The sequence below is a fragment of the Crotalus tigris genome, unplaced genomic scaffold (genome assembly GCF_016545835.1).
Source record: "Crotalus tigris isolate CLP2741 ecotype Arizona unplaced genomic scaffold, ASM1654583v1 scf7180000020932.1150333, whole genome shotgun sequence".
Classification (NCBI taxonomy): Eukaryota; Metazoa; Chordata; class Lepidosauria; order Squamata; family Viperidae; genus Crotalus; species Crotalus tigris.
The window spans coordinates 1,031,748-1,051,928 of NW_024098263.1; the positions used below are offsets into that span (position 1 = coordinate 1,031,748).

At 44.1% G+C, this 20,181-nt stretch overlaps 1 protein-coding gene across 1 annotated transcript in view; it reads right to left on the bottom strand.

The window, feature by feature from the left end:
- PTH1R (parathyroid hormone 1 receptor) overlaps window positions 1-19,760 on the bottom strand; it is a 40,802-nt gene extending 21,042 nt beyond the window's left edge. The window contains exons 1-3 of the mRNA XM_039368789.1: window positions 19,547-19,760; window positions 2,267-2,377; window positions 187-305 (exon numbers count right to left, since the gene is read on the bottom strand). Coding sequence (XP_039224723.1) covers window positions 187-305; window positions 2,267-2,377; window positions 19,547-19,700 — 384 coding nt within the window. The 5' untranslated portion in view covers window positions 19,701-19,760. The remainder of the gene's footprint in view (window positions 1-186; window positions 306-2,266; window positions 2,378-19,546) is intronic.
- Window positions 19,761-20,181: the final 421 nt, after the last annotated feature.

A 20,181-nucleotide genomic window follows, 5' to 3' on the forward strand; every position in this document is an offset into this window, starting at 1 on the left:
TTAAAAACCTCCAGTGACGGAGCAAGTACAACTTCTGGTTGTAAGTTAATAATGTATGATTAAATAAATAAAGATTATGAATGAATGAATGAATGAATGATTGGATGAATCAATCAATCAATCAATCAATCCAATTCAAACCCCTGGGTGTCCCACTTCCTTCTCATCACCCAGGTCGCCACTCACCTTTTCCGTGCTGTCGATAACAAGAAACTTGGCACATTCGGTATAGTTTGCCCAGGTACGGTTCTCGTTGGGCACCAACGCCCAGCTGCCGTTCAGGTCACACTGCCGATGGGCATAACCTGGCAGAAGGGCAGAGATGACGTGAAACAGGGAATAAATTGTCTTTGGTCACCTAGTGGTACCCCCAAAGTTGTGCCTCAGTTGGACCCACACAAAGGGGGCAGGAATAAGGTCAGAGGGCCAAGAGGTGTGTGGGGTGGTTGGAGAGCCTGGGCTGTTTCAGCTAGTGGGCCTACAAACCACGATTCTCAGTTTATGGAAGGTTTGGTTGAGACTGAAAAAAGAGGCTTCTGTTTTTCTGCTTTATTCTTGGAAGGTTTAGAATTTCTTTCAAGTTTCTCTTGGAATTATTTCAGCTGATTTTAAGGGGTTTGGAGGTGGGGCTCCCCAGGAATTCTGGGAGTTGAATCCACACATCTTAAAGTGGCTGAGACTGAGAAACATTGGCACCAGCGGTGATCCTGTGGAACAGCCTGCCACATGAAATTTAAAAAGCAGGAATTTTGGATCAGGGGATCTGTGTTATTCCTCCAAATCCGGGGACTGAATTTAATTGAATTTAAAGCAAATTATCCTTCTTCACATTGAAAGAGGATTTTTGAGACATTTCCTGCAAAGGAATGAAAGATAGCTGGGATCAGCATGAAAATATTAACAATATGAATTGCTCTCAGCAGCTTCTACATTGCGCACCTCCCAATGTTCAGCCCTGGTAGATTATAACTTTATTTTATCAACACCTTTTACTGAAGTGGGTGTGAGGCATGTGCCATTTAGATAGATAGATAGATAGATAGATAGATAGATAGATAGATAGATAGATAGATAGATAGATAGATAGAGATAGATAGATAAATGATAGACAGATAGACAGATAGGTAGATAGATGATACATATAGATGATAGATAGATAGATAGATAGACAGACAGACACTGACTGAGAGAGAAAAGAGATGATAGATGATAGATAAAAAGAATAAATAGATTGATAGATAGATAAGGAGAGATAGATAAATGATTGACAGTTAGACAGATAAGTTTATAGATGATAGATGATAGATAGATGATGGATGGATAGATAGACAGACAGACAGATAGATAATGGATAGGTGGATGGAGGGATAGATGGAGAGATGGAGGCATAAATAAAAAGATGGATAGATATGTTTGCTATGATTAATTGATATAGTAGAGAGATGGATGGAATAATAGGAAGAGATACACAGGAAAAGAGAGAGAGATATGGTGAGATAGACAGATATGATAGACAGATAGATGACAGATAGATAGAGATATATAGATATAGATGATAGATCTATATCTCTATATAGAGATAGATGATAGCTAGATGATAGCAAGCTCGCTAGCTAGGTGGAGGGATGGATGGATAGATAGATAGATAGATATAGATAGACAGACAGACAGACAGACAGACAGGTAGGTAGATAGAGATAGATAGATAGATAGAGATAGAGAGATATAGATAGATAGAGAAATAGAGATAGATAGATAGATAGAGATACTGTAGATAGATAGATAGATAGAGAGATAGAGATACTGTAGATAGATAGAGAGATAGATAGATAGATATAGATAGAGAGAGAAATAGATAGATAGGGATAGATAGAGATAGAGACAGAGATAGAGAGATAAAAAGATAGAGAGATAGATATAGATAGATAGATAAATAGACAGATATAGAGAGATAGAGATAGATAGATAGAATAGATAGAGAGAGATAGAGAGAGAGATAGAGAGATATAGATAGAGAGATATAGATAGAGAGATAGAGATAGGTAGAGATAGAGATATAGATAGATAGATAGAGAGAGAGATAGAGAGAGATAGATAGACATAGATAGAGAGACAGAGAGATAGAGAGATAGATATAGATAGAGAGATAGAGATAGAGAGATAGATAGAGAGAGAGAGAGAGAGAGAGAGAGAGAGAGAGAGAGAGAGAGAGAGAGAGAGAGAGAGAGAGAGAGAGATAAAGACGGATGGGCAGGTCCATATTTACCCTCATGGTTGAAGTCGTAGATGTAATCTGGGCAGGGCATGGAGACCACTTTCCCGGGGGGGCCCTGGGGCCAGCAAATGAGGTTGTCCCACTCGGGGGCACAAAATCCATCTGCAAGACAGAAACAGGGAAGTTGTACAGCGATGGGTGATCACAGACACAAATCACAAATCACAAAGGTGGGACTTGTGACCTCTCATTCTGCAGATGCAGCCAATCCTGGATTTATGTTTAGCGACTGATCAAAGTTATAGCAGCACTGAAAAAAAGGGACTTATGATCGTTTTTTTGGACTCACAACCATTGCAGCATCCCCCTGGTCATGTGATCAAAATTCGCACACTTGGCAATTGACTCGTAGTTATGACGGTCGCAGCATCCTGGGTCCTGTGATTGCCATTTGCGACCTTCCCAGCTGGGTTCCAACAATCACAGCAATGGGGGAAGTCGGATTTGCTTAATGGCACATGACTCAGTTAACAACGGAAGTGATTCCCTTAACAACACTCAGCATTACTGGTACATATACAGAAACATTCAACACAACTGCGTAACTTAACAACACTTCCTTTCTCTTTCTGGGAAATATTTCTCCCCTTGCCACATTAGAAGAGATAACTGTGGTTTGTTTGTCTGACTTTATCAAAGCTGTAATTATGGAATAAATTCTGGCAGTCGTCCCTCTCTCCCTTCCCATTTGACCCTTCTTTCCTTCCTTCCTCCTTCTTTTTTTTCTGTCCTTCCCCTCCCCTTCCTTTCTTTTTCTTCTGTAACTTCCTCCCCTCTTTCCTTTCCTTCCTTCCTTCCATCTCTCCTCTCCCTTTTTCTCCCTCCCTCCCTTCTTTCCATCCCTTTCCTTTCTTTTTCTTCTGTACTTCCTTCCCTTTTCCTTTCTTCCTCCTTTCTGCCCCCTTCCTTCCTTCCTTCCTTCCCACATCCCTTCCTTCCTCTTTTTTCTGTCCTTCCTTTCTCCTTCCCTCCCTTCTTTCTTTTTTTCTGTACTTCCTTCCCTCTCTCCTTCCTTCCTTCCTCCCACTCACTCACTCACTCACTCCCTTCCTTTCCTTTTTCCTTTCTTTTCCTTTTTCTCCTTCCTTTCTTTCTTTCTTTCTTTCTTTCTTTCTTTCTTTCTTTCTTTCTTTCTTTCTTTCTTTCTTTCTTTCTTTCGTGCTTGACTCAACATCTGCTCCATGTGGGAAGCCCACATAAACCTTCTGCATCTTTGCATGGAAAGAGACGCCAAGCCAGCTCCCAAGGTGTTGGTCTGGCAGAACAGAATATAAATCACCCCAAGGTTAGGCTGGCACTCTGAGCGGGGCAGGGCCAACCGCAGCTGGCAGGCAGGCAGGCGGGGTGGGGGTGGGGTGGCTGGTGGGCCCTTGTGGAGGGTCTGTTATGGGAAGGATGAGCCCTGCTTGGAAAGAAGCTGGAGACAGAAGCCTCAAGAGTATTAGAAAAAGACAGAGGGGAAGGGGAGGGGAAAGGAGAATAATGGAGGAAGGAAGGAAGGAAGGATAGGAGGAAGGAAGGAAGGAGAAACTGAGGGAAGGAAGGAAACGAGGGAAGGAGGGAGGGAGGATATGGAGAAGGAGGGAGGAAGGAAGAAAGGAAGAGAAAGGAGGGCAAGAAAGGAAGAGGAAGAAAGAGGAAGAGGGAGAGAGAAAGGAAAGAGAAAAAAGGAAAGAGAAAAAAGGAAAGAAAGAAACAAGTAAATACGGGAGAGAGAAAGAAAAAAGGAAGAAGAAAAAGGAAGGAAGGAGAAACTAAGGAAAGAAACGAGGGAGGAAGGGAGGAAATGGAGGAGGAGGGAGGGAGGGAGGAAGGAAGAGGAAGGAGGGCAAGAAAGGAAGAGGAAGAAAGAGGAAGGGAGAGAGAAAAGCAAGAGAAAAGGAAAGGAAAGAAAGAAACAAGTAAATACGGGAGAGAGAGAAAGAAAAAAAGGAAGAAAAAGGAAGGAAGGAAGTAAAGAAGGAAGAAAGGCAAAGAAGCAAAAGAGGGAGAGAGGAAGTGCAGAAAGAAAAAAAGAATGAATGGAAGGAAGGAATGGTGGGTGGGAGAGAGGGAGGGTATAAAATGTAAAAAAAAAAAGAATAAAGGAGAAAGGAAACAGAAAGAAGGAAAGGAAGGAAGGAAGGAAGGAAGGAAGGAAGGAAGGAAGGAAGGAAGGAAGGAAGGAAGGAAGGAAGGGCAAACCCACGGCTTTGGCCACCAAGATTGACCCACATGAGGCATTGGCATGCCACCCTGAGCTCTGCCAAAGACCCCAAAAGCCCCGGGTGGGCCTGTCCTTCAGGACCCTTCCCTAGTCACAACTCAGGGACCTTCCTGACTCTAACATCAGATCGTCCCTTATGAAGATCCCACCGATTCCAGGTAGGACTTGCCTGCCTAAAGGTTTTGCTCCAAAGGTCAAGATGGGACCAAGGAGTCACCATGCCTGAGATCTGGAAGTTCTCATGGTTGCAAGGCTGAGATGTTTCTCCCAAGCCTACAGGTCCAGAAGTCACCAACGTGGAAGGACAGCCCTCAGGCAGCAAAGGGGAGCCAACAGACAAATGAGTAAACCAGCCGCCATCTTACGCCCTCCAGACTGACGTCCACATGTTGTTCCTCAAAACAGAAACATCTGGAGTCCCTGGCACGGTCGGCATGGCACTGCCCGTCTCTTACTGGTCCAAAGATCACATCTGGAGAAGGCATCAGAGCTTCTCCTTCCAACCTCCAGGCGATGCCAGGCCCGAGAAATGGGTGGACCTCAGCCCCCCAACTAAATATGATTCAACTAGGAAGGTCAATAAATTAAACCCAGCTAATACGATTAAGGGAAAGACTCCCTTGTGAAGGCAAGTTGGTCTTCACAAATACGTCTCTGTCATTTTCTTGGCCGGAATGACCAACGTGGTTTAAGATGGCCTCCTTCCAGGATGTGTGATTTCAACTCAAAATTTCCAGGTGACACAGACTGGAATTCTCTTTCCAGAGCACATTGACCCCCTTCAAGTTGGCCGAATCTGCCAGTTGGAAGAATGTCCACCCTTGAGAAGAAGAAATCAGGAGGAACTGGGAGAGATTTAGGATAATAATAATAATAATAATAATAATAATAATAATAATAATAATAATTATGGATCATCGCACAGTCAGCCAGATGTTCAGATTGGATTTGGCATTTTGTCTACCTATCGAGTCCTTACCCAGGACTACTACTACTACTACTACTACTACTACTACTACTACTACTACTACTATTATTATTATTATTATTATTATTATTATTATTATTGATGGATCATCGCACAGTCAGCCAGATGTTCAGACTGGATTTGGCATTTTGTCTACCTATCGAGTCCTTACCCAGGACCTGGGATAGGCAGATGTGGATGTTTGATGGTATTACAGATATCGTCGCAGGATGGAAGCAGTTCCTGATAAGGCCGCCTTTTGCAATTGACTAAAGCGAATTTGTCAGTGCCGATGATGGTGTTCAAGTGGTGCTCCAGTTGTTTTGGGATTGCACCCAAGGAGCCTATGACTATTGGTACTACCCTTGCTTGCTTTTGCCACAGTCTTTCTATTTCTATTTGTAGGTCTTTGTATTTTGTTATCTTATTATTATTATTCAGGAAAAGAAGATCCTTTTTCATGCTGCAGATTTTCTATTAAGTCAAAGAGGACAACGGTGGAGAAGAGATGTGGATGAGTGTCTCTCAACCTTGACCACTTTAAGATTTTTGGACCTCAACTCCCAGAATTCCCCAGCTAACTCTCATCTCAACATCCACCATTCCAGACCGATTGGATAGAAGCTGGCCTGGCATCTCTGGGGGATTCTGGGAGTTGAGGTCCATACGTCTTAAAGATGCCACTCTTCTAGATATTCCTTCTACAGCTTAGAACTATGTGCTGGACCTAGATTGTCCACCATTCCAGCGTATCTGGAGAGATGCTGGACCTTCATCTCAGCATGTTTGTCTGGGGGATTCTGGAAGTTGAGCTTGGAAGTATATGTTGGACCGAAAACATCCACAATTCAAGCCAATCTGGAGAAAACCTTCATATCAACATGGCTAGCTAGGGGATTTTGGGAGTTGAAGTCCATACTCTTAAAGTTGCCATGATTGAGAACCACTGTTCTAGATATTCCTTCTACAGTTTGGAATCATTGATAGACCTAGAATGTCCACCATCCCCTGCATCTTAGCATGGCTGGCTACCTGCGGAATTCTGGGAGTTGAATTCTGAGTTAAAGTGTCCAAGAACGAGTAACACCATTCTATCACTGTTCTAGATATTCCTTCTATGGATTGGAACCTAGAACGTCAACCATTCCAGCCTTTCTGGAGCAAAGCTGGCCTTGCATCTTAGCATGACTTGCTGGGAATTCTGGGAGTTGAGACCCACACATCATAAAGTTACCAAGATTGAGAACCACCGTTCTAGATATTCCTTCTACAGCTTAGACCTATTGTTAGACCTAGAACGTCAACCATTCCAGCCTTTCTGGAGCAAAGCTGGCCTTGCATCTTTCAAGTCAGGGAAACACCAACCAGCTCAGCAGTCCTGAGCTTTGGAGACAGGAAAATACTTTCAGCCACGTCAAAGTGTGAATTGTGTGTGTGTGTTTTGGACACCCTCCACACCGTGAGGTTTTGCAAATACACTCCCATGTGTTTCGATTGAACCTATCCGATTTTGACAGGGCGGTTTGCTTCAACAAATAAAAGCTTTATTTATTAGGAGGCTGAAGAGCGAAAAGAAAGAGACGAACAACATCTGGAATTAAACAGGGAGAAGATCAACGTTGCAACAATCAGCTTACACATGGGCGAGAACCTCATGCAAGCAATTTTCCCACAATAGAAGAATGGATGGTGAAGTGATGGGGTTGGCAGAGATCCTAAAACTGATTGTGCTAATTAAAGAAAAGAATTTATCTAGTTTTTGTTTCCATTTGGAAACCACTTCTGGATTTTATACTTGAACCTAAAAAGAAAAAAGAAAGTCTAATTTTAGGTGTTGGTGATGAGAGTGAGGTCATTGTTATAGAAATGGCTGGAAACGTTTAGAAATAGTAATGTGGGGTCCTTGGTGGTCTCCAAGACTGGTGGTTTTCTTGCAGACGTTTCATGACCCAGCTAGGGAACATCATCGATGCTAGAAGGGAGGGGGATTCTAGGGTCTAGCATTGATGATGTTCCCTAGTTGGGTCATGAAATGTCTGCAAGGAAACAAGTATGCTCAGAAAGCAGCAAAGACCCTGAAATCATCATCATCATCTTCTTCTTCTTCTTCTTCTTCTTCTTCTTCTTCTTCTTCTTCTTCTTCTTCTTCTTCTTCTTCTTCTTCTTCTTCTTCTTCTTCTTCTTCTTCTTCTTCTTCTTCTTCTTCTTCTTCTTCTTCTTCTTCGTCTTCTTCTTCTTCTTCTTCTTCTTCTTCTTCTTCCTCCTCCTCCTCCTCCTCCTCCTCCTCCTCCTCCTCCTCCACAACCCATCTCCTTCTAGCTCTAATGACGTTCACTAGTTGGGTCATGAAATGTCTGCAAGAAAATCACTCAGCTCAGAGAGCATCAAGGACTCCCCACCCCAAGTTCAATCCCTAAGCTATAAATATTCTGCCCCCCCTCCCAAAATAGAAATGGCTGCAGCTGTACAGGGGTGCATGTGTGTTGTGTGTATGTTGGGTGTGTTTACAAGCAGAGAATAAGTTTGAGCCTCAATGTTTCCCATTCTTAGTGCAATTGTTGCCCTACTTTAATGCATCGTGCAAAAACTGCCCCAAAGTGTTCACTCCGGGATGCTTGTTTTGCCTTCAGAATTCTTAGGCAAACGTTATTTGTGTTTTGTTGTTGTTGTTGTTTTAAAAAAAGCCATCATAAACATGCCAAAATGGACTGGAACAAATTTAAGCGCAGGAAGACTGACAAATTGAGAAGAACACAACCGGTTCCAGATGGGAGATGCGTAGTGCGACTCATTAAAAGGCATTCTGAAACAATTATGCATTTCTTTTCGTGGGTTCGAGCTGGGAAGAAAAAGTGGGAAGAGATAGGATGCTTTTCCAGATGGGAATCGGCTCTCTCTCGGGACCTAAGAGGTCATCCAATCCAACCCCCTGCATGCTGCAGGATTTGTGACCTCAGAATGAGGTGGTTGGTTGCTGTTATTAGTAGTTCTTGATATACCACCAGTAGCTTATCGGCCATTTGAAGTCACAATGGACCAACCTGTGGGCCCAAATAGTCCTTGACTTACAACAACTCATTTAGTGACCGTTTACAATTTACAACGGCACCATTTTTGGAACATACAACCATTACAGCATCCTCATGTGATCAAAATTCAGATGCTTGGCAACTGACTCATAGTTATGACGGTCGCAGCATCCTGGGATCACGTGATCCCCTTTTGCAACTTTTTGACAAGCAAAGTCAATGGGGGGGGGGAGCCAGATTCACTTAACAACCATGTTGCTAACTTAAAAACTGAAGTGGTTCACTTAACAACTGTGGCAGGAAAGGTCGTAAAATGGGGCAAAAGTCACTTAACAACTGTCTCACTTAGTAACAGAAATTTCGGGGTCCATTGTGGTCGTAAGTCGAGGACTGCCTGTATCTACAACCCAGATTCGAATTCATGACAGTCGGTGCCCCGCACAGACATTTGCAGTTTCCTGCAGTCACAGATCGCATTTTATGACATTTTTTGCCAAAATCCCACCTTTATTTCTGATTTTCAGCAAAGCCAGCTTAGAGCAAACCATGGGTTCACTTAACGACTGCTGTGTTAACTTAACGACTGTCGCAAAAAAGGTTGCAGAATCAGGTCAGCCGCATGACCAACCCACTTTACGAGTTACGACCGTGATGGGCAGGCTCCATTATAGTCGTAATTTGAGAATGACCTGCACTACCGTTTCCACCCCTGGAGACGGGAACCGGGAGAAGAATCTCGGGAGGTGAGAATTCACCGGGGTAGCGAACAAGTCCAGCATTGAATGACTGAACCTCTCCGATATCTCCCTGAAGAGATCCGGGTGCAGGTGCCACTCGGAATGGTCCACTGTGGCTCTGCTCAAGAACTCCGCTCGCCAATTCGTCTCTCCCGAGATGTATTCGGCCTTGAAACCTCCGCTTTCTTATCCTCTGAATTCAAGGCCTCCGCCATAACTCCAGACACCGTGAAAGAAGAAAACAAGGGTGCTAAGGGCTCATCTACAGTGGGGACTGCTAGCACCTCTGATAATGCTGGGGCCACATTAAAGAACTTTTTATCAGTACCCCCCACCCAGGGATGGAAAGGTACCAGGCGTACCCCATTGTCTTTGGACTGTATTGAGGAAAAGGAGGGGGGGGAGACAGTCCTTACTCCTGGCCTTGTGGAGTAAGGACTTGAAGAGGGCCAGATTAAACAGGCCTACGAAAGGCGGACGATCAGGAGATAAGTCCTCATCTTCTGACATCCTCTGCTCTGTCTGTTCGTCGTCCCCTGTGAACGACTTTCTGCTCCTGGAGGAATGGAGGGGTAAACCGACCCCTGGTATGCGACTGCTTCTGACTGGGAGAGATAAGACCGGATCCCTGATGCTTATTGATTCAGGTCGAGATCTCTGGTGTAGGGTCAAAGCTACGCCTTGGGCAATACCAGGGGTTCTCCACCTGTGGGTCGGGACCCCATTTGGGGTCGAACGACCATTTTACAGGGGTCCCCAAACAACGCAGTCCGCCATTTTTTCCCTCCTTTTCCTTAGCTGTGCTACTCCCTTTTATTCTATTGGCTTTTGAAAGCCACTAGAATAGATTCTCTTGAATAGAGTCTAATTCTATTGGCTTTCCAAAGCCAATAGGAATTGTCCAGGCTGTCTCTGCCCTGCTGAGCCCGCCAAAAGTCCCATTCTGCAAACGGTGCTGCACCAGTTGAGTAGTCCTCGACTTACGCCTGGTTGAGTAGTCCTCGACTTACGACCGGTTGGGCGGCATTAAAAAGGTTGAGAACCATTGCAATAGCCTGAGGAATCAGAACCTGCGGTTGCTGTGATAACACTGTCTCCGGAGCCTCTGAGGGGAGAAACCCTGCCGCTGTAGGGGTGAATGTGGCCTCTGGGCCCAGAGGCCTAGCTGTACTCGGAGGAGCAGGGATCTGAAGGCCAAGCCCGTCACTGGAAAGGGGAACCATCGCCACCTGCTCTGCCATGGGAAAAATGAACTGGCCTGTTCCCCCTTCTGGAGACCAGGCACTTGGAGCAGCAGAGGTTGAAGGAGCGTGTTGAGGGCCAAAAACCGATGCCTCCATGGGAACAGGAGTAACCTGACCAACTCTCGCCTCGTTCTGTTGCTTTGCAGCTTTGGAGAACTGTTTTTCCAAGGCCTGGTGCCTTCTGTTTGCTTCTTTCTCAGCAGCTTTAGACGACCTTTTGCCAGAGATCGCTCTGGATCTGAGTTTCCCAACAGCCTCTTGTTTGGCTGATCGGGACTTCTTCTGCCTGGAAGAATTGCTGGAGGCACCTTGAGACATCTGAGCTGCAGTGTCGTCTGCCATTGCAAATAAGAGATATCACAGCAATCTAACAGAGAGTTGATCCCAGCAATAAGGAGCCAGGTTGTGGCTAGCGATGGTGGCGGCAATAGCCAGCACACATACAATCCTGATAGTGGCGGCGGACCAACAATGGAATAGCCAGCGCACTTATAAAGCTGTTAGTGGCGGCAAGACCAACTTAATGGTGTAGCCAGCACACTTGTAATCCTCTTAGTGGCGGCAAGACCAACTTAATGGTACGGCCAGCACACTTGTGATCTGGTTGGTGGCGGCAAGACCAACTTAATGGTACGGCCAGCACACTTGTGATCCGGTCGGTGGGGGCAAGACCAACTTAATGGTACGGCCAGCACACTTGTGATCCGGTCGGTGGGGGCAAGACCAACTTAATGGTACGGCCAGCACACTTGTGATCCGATTGCTGGCGGCAAGACCAACAATGGTACGGCCGGCACATTTGTGATCCGGTTGGTGGGGGCAAGACCAACTTAATGGTACGGCCAGCACACCTATAAGCAGCCAAATCGGTGGTATGTAGGAGCGCTGAAATGGCGGCAGTTGAAGCGGGCACTGAGCCATGCCCTGAAGTGTTTGGGAGGCTGGAGGCTGTTTCTGTTGCCTGATTGCAACAACCTTAGTATGCAGCAAGTGTTAAGGGAGAATTGGCAGTCGCGAAATGCCACTCCTTAATCCTGGCCTTCTGTGTGATTTACGGGAGTTCAAAATGGCGGCTGCCAGAACGACCTCCTGCTCCGTTGTTTGGGCCAAATTAGCAGAAGCGGCAGCTGCTTCTATGGCCGGGCTAACGAAATCGCTAGCTGAAATTTTGCCGAAATGACTCTGTTTGAGTCAAAATAGGCCCGCTAAAGACCAAGACAAATAGATGGGGAAGAAATGGAGGTAGTGATAGATTTTATTTTTCTGGGCTCCAAGATCACCTCAGATGGGGACTGCAGCCAAGAAATTAGAAGACGCTTGCTCCTGGGGAGGAAAGCTATGGCAAATCTAGACAGCATACTAAAAAGCAGAGACATCACCCTGCCAACAAAAGTGCGTATAGTCCAGGCCATGGTTTTCCCAGTTGCAATGTATGGCTGTGAAAGTTGGACCATAAGAAAGGCTGAGCGCCAAAGAATTGAGGCCTTTGAACTATGGTGCTGGAGAAGACTCCTGCGAGTCCCTTGGACTGCAAGGCGTTCAAACCGGTCAGTCCTAGAAGAGATCAACCCCGACTGCTCTTTAGAAGGCCAGATCCTGAAGTTGAAACTCAAATACTTTGGCCACCTAATGAGAAGGAAGGACTCACTGGAGAAGGGCCTAATGCTGGGAAAGATGGAGGGCAAGAGAAGAAGGGGACGACAGAGAATGAGATGGCTGGATGGAGTCACTGAAGCAGTAGGTGTGAACTTAAATGGACTCCAGAAGATGGTAGAGGACAGGAAGACCTGGAGGAACGTTGTCCATAGGGTCGCAATGGGTCAGACACGACTTTGCAATTAACAACAACAACAAAAGACCAAGAGCCAATCTTCACCACGTCTCTCTTGGGCTAAGACTAAGTTGTTCCCCAAGGAAAGGCAAGATGGATTCCATGTGTGAAAACGGTTGCTAAATGAATGGTTGTAAATTGAGGACTACCTGGATCTTTGGCTTACAACCTTTCATTTAGCGACTGTCATAATACTACTGAAAAAAGTGACATGACTGGTCCTCATAGTTATGACCGTCGCAGCATCCCCTCCATCATGTAATCTAAATTTCGGCACTTACAAAGGTTGCAGCATCCCAGAGTCACGTGACCCTCATTGGTGACCTTCCCAGCCACCTTCTGGGAAGTTGGATTCACTTAACGACCATGTGATTCAATAACTGCAGTGATTCCCTTAGTAATCATGGCAAAAAGGTCATAAAATCGGGTGTTTCTCACTTAAAAACAGCAAGGGCATAAAATCGGATGGAGCTTGCTGAACAGTTGCCCTGCTTAGCGACAGCAATTGTACTGCCTACTGTGGTCGTAAGATGAGGACTCCTGAATTACAGAAAATTTAGATCTCTTTGACTTCTCTCCCTTAGAATCCGCTTCCTTCCTGTTGATTGATCTTTTCCCAAGACGCTGCCAGCCTCCATCCAATAAATGCAATAAATTCTCCAGGCTTTTAATTACCGTTAAGCTGCATTTCTGGCCAATTTTTTATGATAAAACATAACAGATGCATCGCTTGCCCAGGCTTTATAATTTTTGCATCTCTTTTCTCCCGATCGGCTTTTTATACAAAAGGATATTGTTATACACAACGGATTACAGGATAGTCTTCCACACACAGCAGTTCATTTAGTGACCGTTCAAAGTTGCAATGACACAGAAAAAAGTGACTTAGGACCATTTTTCACACTTATGACCGTTGCAGCCTTCCCATGGGTCACGTGATCGAAATTCAGAGGCTTGGCAAATGACTCGTATTTATGACGGTCGCAGCATCCCGGGGTCATGTGATCCCCTTTTTGCAACTCCTGATAAGCAAAGTCAATGGGGGAAGCCGGATTCATTTAACGACCGTGCTACTAATTTAACAGCTGCAGTGATTCACTTAACAACTGTGGCTAGAAATTCACTTAACAAATGGCTCATTTAGCAACAGAAATTTGGGGCTCAATTGTGGTCATAACTCAAGGACTATATATCTATATCTATCTGTCTGTCTGTCTATCATCTTATTTATCTATTATCTGTCTATGTCCATCCATCCATCCATCCATCCATCCATCTATCTATCTATCTATCTATCTATCTATCTATCTATCTATCTATCTATCTATCAAAAAACCCCTCTAATGGGTGTCACACAATCTGCATTTGATCTGCAAAGGACGCGTTCACCCCTTGTAGTGAGCAGGATAAATCCCTGGATGGGGCACCACCGGGAGATCCCAGGATGTCAGTCGCTACTGTGGCAAATCCAAAAAATATGATTGGAGAAGTTCATTTCTCCACCTCTGAGAAAAAAGAAGAAGAGGGTGGTTGCCAATTGTCCAAAGCTGTGATGGAGTTTCCCGTGTGTAAATTGCACCCAAAGAGGGCATCTAGTGAGTTTCCATGGTTGAGGATGGATTTGAACCCAGGTGAAGAATTAAAAAAAGAGCTTTGAAAGAAGGACAGTGAAGAAGATGCACCAAGGTTTACTGAGTACTATTGGCTTTGGACCAAACACCAGGCGACAGTGAGTTCTAGTCCCAGCTTAACCATGAAACCTAGAATCACAGGCTTGGAAGGGGCTTTAGAGGTCATCTAGTACAACCCGATGCTTGAACGAGAGCTTCTTGCCCAAATGGGCTTGTTAGGCTGCAGAAAAGGATACAGCAGCCTAAAGCCCCCATTGCTGGAATTAGGATCAGATTTAGGAGTTCATTAAAAAAAAAAAAAAGCAAACACGGCCCCCTCCCCTTGAAACCACTTCTGTCGCATTCTTGTGCAGTGTCTTTATTTCCTCCTAATTAATTCTGACTTCATTCCCAGCATCTCGTTAGCTCACACTAATTAATTCCAGACCAAGCAGGCGTGACTGTGCCCGCTCATGGCCAGATTTTTCTCAGACAAACCTTTCGTTGGGCAAAAACTTTCTCTAACTTTTCTTTGCTTGCAGTCAAAACACAGAGAGGACCAGCGACCAACCGGCATCCTCGGTCCTTCCGTGATGGCCCAATCGGAACATCTCCTGCCCTGGGAAGATTTCAAGGAAGCCCCGCCCATGAATTACGATTGGAGAAATAAAAACCTCCTTTTGTCTTTTACACAGGTCGACTTACGACCACAATGGAAAGCAGAATTTCCGTCGCTAAGCAAGGCAGTTGCAAAGTGAGTGGCATTCAATTTTACGTTCTTTTCTGCCACCATTATTAAGCAAATTACTCCAGTTGTTAATTCTGCAAATAGGGATCACGGGATCCTGAGGTGCTGTAACCAGCATCAAAACACGCCAGCTGTCGAGCGCCTGAATTTCGATCCCTTCATGCTGTGATGGTCATAAGTGTGAGGACTAGCTGTAAGTCTCTTTTTCCAATGTTATTATAATTTTGAATGCTTGCATGTCGAGGATACAGCCAAGCATATTTGATATAATACAGACAGTCCTTGACTTACGGCGACAATTGAACCCAAAATTTCTGTTGCTAAGCAAGACATCTCTTAAGTGAGTTTTGCCCCATTTTACGACCTTCCTTGCCGCAGTTGTGAAGTGAATCATTGCAGCTGATAAGTTAGTATCACGGTTGTTAAGTGAATCCAGCTTCCCCCATTGACTTTGCTGGTCCCAAGGTCGCAAAAGGGACCCCGGGACACCGTCATAAATATGAGTCAGTTATCGAAATTTTGATCACAGGGATGCTGCAATGGTCATAAGTGTGAAAAATGATAACAAATCCCTATTTTCAGTGCTGTTCTAACTTCAAATGGTCACTAAATGAACTGTTGTAAGTTGAGGACTGCTTGTATGACTGTATGTGTGTGTGTGTGTGTGTGTGTATGTATGTATGTATGTATGTGTATATATATATATATATATATATATATATATATATATATATATATATATATATTCAAAATTTTGTGGCTGACAAAGAATTAAAGGGAAACTAGTATAGCTATTTCAAGCTCTTTAGCTCTCATCAGCTAATCTTATCCCTCTAGCTGATGAGAGCTAAAGAACTTGAAATAGCTATACTAGTCTCCATTTAACTCTTTGTCAGCCACAAAATTTTGAATTTACAGTTATCACAGTAGTGACGTCTGCCTGCAAAAAATGCTCTTAGACTGGAGCGAAATGCAGAACAGATTGCTTTGTGTGTGTGTGTGTGTGTGTGTGTGTGTGTGTATACACACACACACAGAGGTAAAAAAAAAATCAAGACGGCGTCCTTGATTGCGCAACCCAATCTTGCTTCCTTTTTATCTGCATTACCCCAGTGATATTTATTTAAAATGGATGGGCTTTAGTGGCATGGACCCCATCTTAACTTTTTTAACTCACAACCCACACCCGTACAGACTTTCCGTGCAAGACATTTTTCTGCAAATTTTGCAGGGTGGTGCGTTCTAAACAAACCATGATTGCTAGAGAAAGATAGGCTGATAACATACGTTTAGCCGTCATAAAAGTAGACTTCTGATGTCTTCTTTAAATTTATAGAATAGAACAGAGCTGGAAGGGAACTTGAAGGTCTTCTAGTCCAGCCCCCTGCTCAAGCAGGAGAACCTGTGCCATCTTTGGAACATGGATAACTTTGGAGTCAAAGGAAGACCTTTGAGTCAATACAATTTGTTGAAATCTGTGCCATTTTTTTCACATTGTTTTACTCTGGAATAAGTTTTGGCTTTGTGGTCTGGCCTGCCCTCCTGTGATTTTGTTGTGTGTCTTCGTTCCAAAGTGCACAAGGGCAAGTACTGAGTATTTAGTCATCTGGCAGATCATTTTCTTATCCTTATTATATTCTGTATCTATATATTGTATTGTGTTGTGTTGTGTTGCATTGTACTGTATTGTGTTACATTGTGCTGTGCTGTGTTGTACTGCACTGCACTGTATTGTATTATATTATATTATATTATATTGTGTTGTGTTGTACTGCATTGTACTATACTGCATTGTATTGTGTTGTGTTGTCCTGTCCTGTCCTATCCTATCCTATCCTATATTGTGTTGTATTATATTGTACTGTATTATACTGTATTTTACTATATTGTACTATATTATATTATATTATTTATATTTTATTGTGTTACATTGTACTTTATGTATTGTAATGAATAGTGTTATATTGTGCTGTATTGTACTGTTATATTGTGTTGTAATTGTGTTGCATTGTACTGTACTGTATTATATTATTTTGTGTTGTGCTGTGTTGTACTGTACTGTATTGTTTTATATTATATTGTTGTACTGTGTTGTGTTGTACTGCACTGTACTGTATTGCATTGCATTGTGTTGTCCTATCCTATCCTATCCTATCCTATCCTATCCTATCCTATCCTATCCTATCCTATCCTATCCTATCCTATCCTATCCTATATTGTGTTGTATTATATTGTATTGTATTATACTGTATTTTACTGTATTGTATTATATTATATTATATCAATTATATTTTATTGTGTTGCATTGTACTTTATTATTGCATTGAATAGTGCTGTATTGTACTGTAATGCACTGTATTTTATTATTGTATTGTATTATACTGTACTGTATTGCATTGCATGGCATGGCATTGCATCGCATTGCATTGTATTGTAGAGCAGAAAGAGCTAGAAAAAAGAACCCCTTGCATCTGAAGATTGCAGGCCAATAAAATGATCTAAGGAGAAGTCCCCAAGGATTTTCTTCAGATTGGGGGGGGGGGATTCAGAGCGTGGGAAAATCAGCCGAAAAGCAAAATTTCACGTGGTTTGAACCAACCATGTTTGTTTTTCCAGGGATGTTTGTCTAGCAAGACAGAAACCCCAAACTTCCAAGAGGCATTAAAGGGGGAAATTCTTGCTTAAAATATGTTCTATTGTTTGAAGCAAGAACAGCTGCAGCAGAATCCAGCAGGACTGAGGGGTGTCTTGCACACGCATCCCCCACCCACTCGCACGCTCTGCACACTCACTAATCCGGCCCTGCCTCTCGCTCTTTCTCCACTCGACTCATCTGGCACCAATTAAGAAGCTCCCAAAATAGCAAAGAAAATAAAACTAAAATCAGCAACCTCTTTGCTGGGGGGGGGGTAGGGGGGGAGAGGAGGAAGGGGGGGGGGAGGAACATGTGGCCAACACAACGCCGGATAACGCCATGCCGAATCACCAACTGATGTGGCAGACAAGATTCCTCTGGTGGCTGCGTCATCATGGGTAGTCCTCGACTTACAACAGTTCATTTAGTGACCGTGTGAAGTTGCAACCGCACTGAACGAAAGGACTTAGGACCAATTTCCACACGACAGCTGCAGTTGTTTGGAAACTGACTTGTATTCATGACAGTTGCAGTGTCCCAGGGTCACATGATTCCCCTTTTTGTGACAAGCAAAGTCAAATGGGGGAAGCCCGATTCACTTAACAACCCAGGTGTCTAACTTAACAACCGCAGTGATTCACTTAACAACAAAGTTTTAAAACGGGAATGCAGCTCACCGAACAATTGACTGTTTTGCCACAGTTGTTGTTAAGGGAATCACTGCAGTTGTTAAATTAATCACACAGTTGTTAAGTGAATCTGGGCTTCCCCCATTAATTCTGCCTATCAGACGGTCGCCAAAGGGGATCACATGGCCCTGGGACGCTGCGACCGTCATAAATGTGAGTCAGTTGCCCAGCATCTGGACTTTGATCACGTGATTGTGGGGATGATGGAACGGTCATTAAGTGTGAAAAACGGTCCTAAGCCACTTTTTTCAGTGCTGCTATAACTTCAGTCACTAAACAAGGATTCTGCTAAGTGATAGGAATGGATGAAGAGAAACGAGAAGATGGAAGGCTGAAAAACGGACGGGCCCACTCAAAGGCGGAAGAAGGAAGGGGATTATTTGAGAAGCAATTACCTGGAAGGCTTGTTTTACACACAAACCTTTGGAGTCACAAGGCGAAGGAAGGCTTATAAATCTAAGAATGTGGCTTTTGGTTGGTTGGGTTGTTTGTGGGGAAAGAGGGAGGGAGGGAGGGAGGGAGGGAGGAAGGGAAAGAGGGAGGAAGGAAGGAAGGAAGAAAGAAAGAAAGAAAGAAAGAAAGAAAGAAAGAAAGAAAGAAAGAAAGAAAAAAGGAAGGAAGGAAGGAAGGAAGGAAGAAAAAAGGAAGGAAGGAAGGAAGGACAAGAGGGAGGGAGGAAGGGAGGAAGGGAAAGAGGGAGGAAGGAAGAAAGAAAGAAAGAAAGAAAAGAAGGAAGGAAGAAAGAAAAAAGGAAGGAAGGAAGGAAGAAAGAAAAAAGGAAAGAAGGAAGGAAGGAAGGAAGGACAAGAGGGAGGGAGGGAGGGAGGAAGGAAGGACAAGAGGGAGGGGGAAAGGGATGGAGATAAAGAAAAGAAAAGAAAGGAAAGAAGGAAAAAAGGAAGGAAAAAAAGAAGGCAGGAGGAAGGAAGAAAGGAAGGACAAGAGGGAGGAAGGAATGGAGAGAGAAAGAAGAAAAGAAAGAAAAGGAAGGAAGGAAGGAAAAAAGGAAGGCAGAACAAGAGGGAGGGAAGAAGGAAGGAAGGACAAGAGGGAGGAAGAAAGGATGGAAAGAGAAAGAAGAAAAGAAAGGAAGGAAGGAAAAAAGGAAGGAAAAAAGGAAGGCAGAACAAGAGGGAGGAAGGAAGGAAGGACAAGAGGGAGGGAGAGAGGGAGAGAGAAAGGAAGGAAGGAAAATAGTGCACTGGTGACATTCCCTAGTAGGGTCATGAAACGTCCTCAAAAAAGCCACCAAGCTCCACAGATCTCTCCCTCCTCCTCCTCCTCCTCGTTTCTATCATCCAGGATTTTCCAACGTTGGCAATTTTGGGGTCTACGGACTTCAGCTCCCAGAGTCCCACAGCCAGCACGGCTGTGGCTGAGAATTCTGGGAGTTGAAGTCCACTCACCTTCAATTAGCCAAGGTTGGGCCACATTGCTATAATAATCTATCCTGGCTCCTCATCCAAACCACAGATCACACTCATCTTTTTTTGTGCAAAAAAATGAAAATCCCAGAAAAACTAAAGCATTTGAACTTGCACCCCCACAGGGCGATACAGCAAGGTGCACACTCACCTGGCACCTGGGTCCCCCTCGCTTGCAGGTGTCTTTCACACTTGGCCTTGGCTTTCAGCAGGAGCAGGATCTGCTCCTCCTTCGTTAAGACGTCATCGGGATCCACCTGTGGGGGGGGGGCAGAAAGCGATGAGATCCTGAGGACAGGAGCCATTTCTGGCTGCGTGTTTTATCCAGCTCTCGGGCGCCTTTTCTTAGTGGGTGTTTGGGTATACAAAACATGCCCCTTCCTTCCTTCCTTCCTTCCTTCCTTCCTTCCTTCCTTCCTTCCTTCCTTCCTTCCTTCCTTCCTTCCTTCCTTCCTTCATATTTCTTTTATTCCTTTATATTTCCTTCTTTCCTTCCATCCTTCCTTCTTCCATCCTTCTTTCATCCTTCCTTCCTATTTCTTTCTTTCCACCTTCCTTCCTTTATATTTCCTTTCTTCCCTCCCTCTTCCTTCCTTCCTTCCATCCTTCCTTCCTTCTTCCATCCTCCTTTTCTTCTTCCATCCTTCTTTCCTTCCTTTATATTTCCTTTCTTCCCTTCCTCTTCCTTCCTTCCTTCCTTCCTTCCTTCTTCCATCCATCCTTCCTTCCTTTATATTTCCTTTCTTCCCTCCCTCCCTCCCCCTTCCTTCCTTCCTCCCTTCCTTC